The following is a 4,470-nucleotide window of genomic DNA, read 5'->3' on the forward strand; positions in this document are numbered from 1 at the left end:
TTCCCTATTTGACCAACCTCGATTATATGTTTTCTGCACATTCTTCTGCAATTCGTAGCATTAAATCAATTATCAATTAAAAAATTTCACTGTTACAAAATATAATTCATTTTTTTTTTAAATTATATCTCCTATAGCTATATAATAGTTCCTTTGATAATACTATATTATTAAAATTAAGTTAATACAATTAAACCGACTTCTCAATTTACGAAATTTCACTATCTTTACTCATACTTTATATTAAAAAATCTTATCTTTATTCTGTTTTAAATATATTTCTCTTATTTATTTGTTCATTACATTAATAGAATTAAATCAATTTTACAGCGATCTACGATTCAACAACATAGCCGAACTGCGACCAGGTTCCTTCCATGGTTTACCAGAATTACACACTCTTTTGTTAAATGATAACCGCATTAGACACCTTTTACCACGGACGTTTGAAGGTGCAACGAACCTGAGGATCCTTTATTTATACAAGAATCGTTTAGAACGTATTTTGCCAGGAGCATTCTCTGGATTACCAAAATTAGAGCAATTATACTTACACTACAACCATCTCAGAGAAATTAAGAAAGGCACTTTCAATGATTTACCGTCATTGGAGAGACTCTTCTTGCATAGCAACATGCTGCATCATCTGCCGGCAGACGCTTTTCGCAATGTGGGACCCATGACGCGTCTTCGTCTGGACAGTAATGCTCTCGTTTGCGATTGCAATTTGGCTTGGCTAGTGCAGAGGCTTCAAAGCAGGCCGTCTGAGATGGCAGCCATTTGCCAGTCGCCCGATGAGATGAAGGGAAGATCATTGACAACTATGTCGATGAACGATTTTCATTGCAGTTGAGTAACTGAATGGTTGTGATTGCATGCGATCATAGAAACGATAAGGAATAACAGGATTATATACACCTATATATAATATAGATGAATACATTTTCGTCTAACAAAAAATAAGTGCATTTATATAATTGCATTTCTATCTTAATGAAAGCCAACATTAATCGTGTGAAAAGTAATTATGCGATTTTAGTAACGGTAAAAATGAAAAGTCATTTTCACTTGCTTCGTACCCTTTAATATTAAAAGAAGTTTGCTTCACAACATAACAAAATATTACAAATTACAGTTACCTTATATAGTTAGAAATTTTTTTTGTGAAAGTTGATTTTCTAGTAGTAATGGAGGTGAAGTAGGAGAGGCTGACCGGCGTGTCATTTGCGATGATAATTTTGATTTTTGTATTATCCACGATTAGCTAATTCTAGAGGCCTGTGATCACTCTTATCTGCGGATAAATCACTTTACTATAAAAGATTTGCCAGATGTCAAACAAATTGACAGACGAATATTCGAGCTTATTATAAATATACAAACTATATTTAAATTGACCTTAAATAATTCAACTATTCTTTTCTCTAAATATAATTGATTCCTATTGATTACAATATAATCACATTTTTATTATTATTTTATTATTATTATTATTTCTTGAAATATCTGCGATTATAACTACTTTATTTAACCAGAAGCTATTATTAAATCTTCATGGTGCTTTTATTTTTCAGTTGAACCACGCATAATGAATGGGCCTCAGGATGTGGAAGTTAAACTAGGAGGGACCATTAGCTTTACTTGCGAGGTAATAGGTGACCCTGTACCGGAAATCAAATGGATGCGAGATTCCAACGAAGTATCCGCCGATGGAAACCGTTACGTAATACAAGACGATGGAACATTAGTAATATCAGATATAACAGAACAAGATACTGGTGAATACGAATGCATTGCTAAAAGCGAAATGGGCTACACAAGATCGAGAAAGGCCAGAGCAATAATCACAGTGCCATCCTCATTACGATTCACCGAATTACCTGAGTCTCAGATTGTACAAGTTGGTACAGACGTATCATTCACTTGCAGAGTAAAGAGTTATCCTCCTCCAAGTATTCAATGGTGGAGAAACGGTCAATTACTAAATGTGGGTGGTCGTATTGCTACTGAAAATGATGGAAGTGTGTTGAAGGTCTTTGCCGTGAAGGAGACAGATTCAGCCAGATATGTTTGCCAAGCAAGAAACTCAAATGGATACGCTGAAACGAGTGCAGATTTGAAGGTAGTAGATGAGTCCCAGTTTAACAATGCTCCTAGGCTTATATATGAGCCTCACGATATGGAGGCCGAAATTGGGGCTATTATAGAGGTACCCTGCAGGGTAGAAGGTGTCCCAAAACCGGTGATACAGTGGAAAAAGGATGGAACCGCTGTGGAGGGATCCAGATTTCGAATATCACGTGGAGGAAGCCTTTATGTTTATAATGTTACCGCTGCAGATGCCGGAAGGTGAATCTAAATATTTTTTATTCTAATTATTCTTACTTTTTATGTTAGAGTCATAAAAAGATATTAAATAGTTCAAAAAAATAGTAAAAAATGACGATCAATTGTCTACTAGAATAAATAATTCATCAACAATTATTGAATAACATTATGTAACATAATATCAGCTAAAGTATTTATAACAGGAGATTTGCAATACAGAGGGACTAAATATACCAGCTTATCATATTTCTGACATCGTGATGTATGTTTGGTTTCACTGTCGTAAATCAAGAATTGTGTACACAGGTATGAGTGTTCCGCCGTGAACCAATATGGCCGAGCAACCGCTCAGGCACTGGTACGTGTTCGCCAGCCCGGAGCAACAGATGTTCTGCTAATAAGAGCCTTCAAGGATGCTACGGAGGAAATCGATCGAGCCATAAATAACACGTTGATAGATCTCTTTAGTGGTGATAGATCGAATCGGGCAAGTCCATTTCGACTTTCACGATTTCCAGACGCTGTTGGCCGTGCTGCTGCCAGACCAGCTGAAATTTTCGACAGAACACTTGTCAATATACGAAGAATGGTAAATTCAGGTCTGAGTGCGAATACCAGTTCTGAATTTCGATATGAAGAAATACTTACGGCAGAACAGGTGTGTTCTCCAATTCATACCGCTCTTGTTCCCTTGTAATTACTTCAATTGTTATTATTCCATTTGCTAATTAAGTAACTTCTTCAGTGTATAATTTTGTATGTTAAAAATTTCTAACATTTTATAGGTCAGAGAGATCGAAAGATTATCCGGATGTACTGGTCACAGACGTCGGCAAAACTGCACAAATATGTGCTATCACAATAAATATCGTAGTATAGATGGCAGCTGCAACAATCTACGCCACCCCACTTGGGGTTCTTCTTATACTGGTTTCCGTAGAGTTTTACAACCAATTTATGAGAATGGATTTTCAGCACCAGTGGGTTGGGACAGAAGTCGCCGTTACTATGGATATCCAAAACCTTCAGCGCGTTTAATCTCCACAACTCTAATAACCACTCATAACGTAACTTCAGACGATGGAATCACACATATGGTGATGCAATGGGGTCAATTTTTGGATCACGATTTAAGTCATGCACTCCCATCAGTTTCTAGTGAATCCTGGGATGGTATAGACTGTAAAAAGTCTTGCGATAATGCTGCACCCTGCTTTCCCATGGACGTTCCACCTGGTGATCCTAGAGTTAACAACAGAAGATGCATCGATTTCATTAGAACAAGTGCAGTTTGCGGATCTGGTGCAACCAGTTTATTATGGGGCAGCTTTACTCCTCGGGAACAATTAAATCAATTAACTAGTTACATGGATGCGTCTCAAGTGTATGGCTACGACGACGCCCTAGCCAGAGATCTACGTGATTTCTCTACGGATCACGGACTGTTACGAGAAGGGCCTACAATTCCTGGTCATAAACCTCTTCTTCCATATGCCGCAGGGCAATTTGTTGATTGTAGGAGAAATCCTTTAGAAAGTGCCATAAACTGTTTCGTAACTGGAGACATCAGAGCTAACGAACAAGTGGGTCTTTTAGCGATGCACACAATATGGCTGCGCGAACATAATCGCATAGCTCGTTCTTTGCGTGATATGAATCCTCAATGGAACGGGGAAAAATTATACCAGGAGGCCAGGAAAATCGTTGCGGCTCAAATGCAACATATCACTTATCAACACTGGATACCCCACGTATTTGGTGGTACTGTCGAAGAACTATTAGGTTCGTATCGAGGTTATGATCCTAATCTCGATGCTAGTATTTCTAATGTTTTTGCCACTGCAGCTTTAAGATTTGGTCACACTTTAATTCAACCTCGATTAGAGCGTTTTAACGAATCTTTCCAATCGATTCCTCAAGGTCCTCTTAAACTCAGAGACGCTTTCTTTGCGCCGTGGAGATTGGTTGAAGAAGGTGGCGTGGATCCTTTAGTTAGAGGAATGTTTGCTACAGCCGCGAAATTAAAATTACCTGAAGAAAATTTAAATAGCGAATTGACAGAGCAATTATTTTATACTGCTCATGCAGTAGCTTTAGATTTAGCTGCCATGAATATTCAGCGTGGTAGAGATCACGCTCTTC

At 37.7% G+C, this 4,470-nt stretch overlaps 2 protein-coding genes across 4 annotated transcripts in view; one reads left to right on the forward strand and one right to left on the reverse strand.

Moving 5' to 3' along the window:
• The window catches only part of Pxn (Peroxidasin), a 13,626-nt gene that overhangs the window by 8,240 nt on the left and 916 nt on the right, over nt 1-4,470 (forward strand). For all 3 annotated transcript variants that reach the window (XM_017907332.1, XM_017907330.1, XM_017907331.1), the window contains 4 exons: nt 331-848; nt 1,575-2,349; nt 2,635-2,986; nt 3,114-4,462. In XM_017907332.1, the coding sequence (XP_017762821.1) occupies nt 331-848; nt 1,575-2,349; nt 2,635-2,986; nt 3,114-4,462 (2,994 nt within the window). The remainder of the gene's footprint in view (nt 1-330; nt 849-1,574; nt 2,350-2,634; nt 2,987-3,113; nt 4,463-4,470) is intronic.
• Nucleotides 3,499-4,470, reverse strand: part of LOC108552679 (acyl-coenzyme A thioesterase 13) — a 3,343-nt gene continuing 2,371 nt past the window's right edge. The window contains exon 4 of the mRNA XM_017907333.1: nt 3,499-3,570. The gene's annotated coding sequence lies outside the window, so the exon portion shown is untranslated. The remainder of the gene's footprint in view (nt 3,571-4,470) is intronic.

Source organism: Eufriesea mexicana, unplaced genomic scaffold, assembly GCF_001483705.2.
Source record: "Eufriesea mexicana isolate 0111107269 unplaced genomic scaffold, ASM148370v2 scaffold7569, whole genome shotgun sequence".
NCBI lineage: Eukaryota > Metazoa > Arthropoda > Insecta > Hymenoptera > Apidae > Eufriesea > Eufriesea mexicana.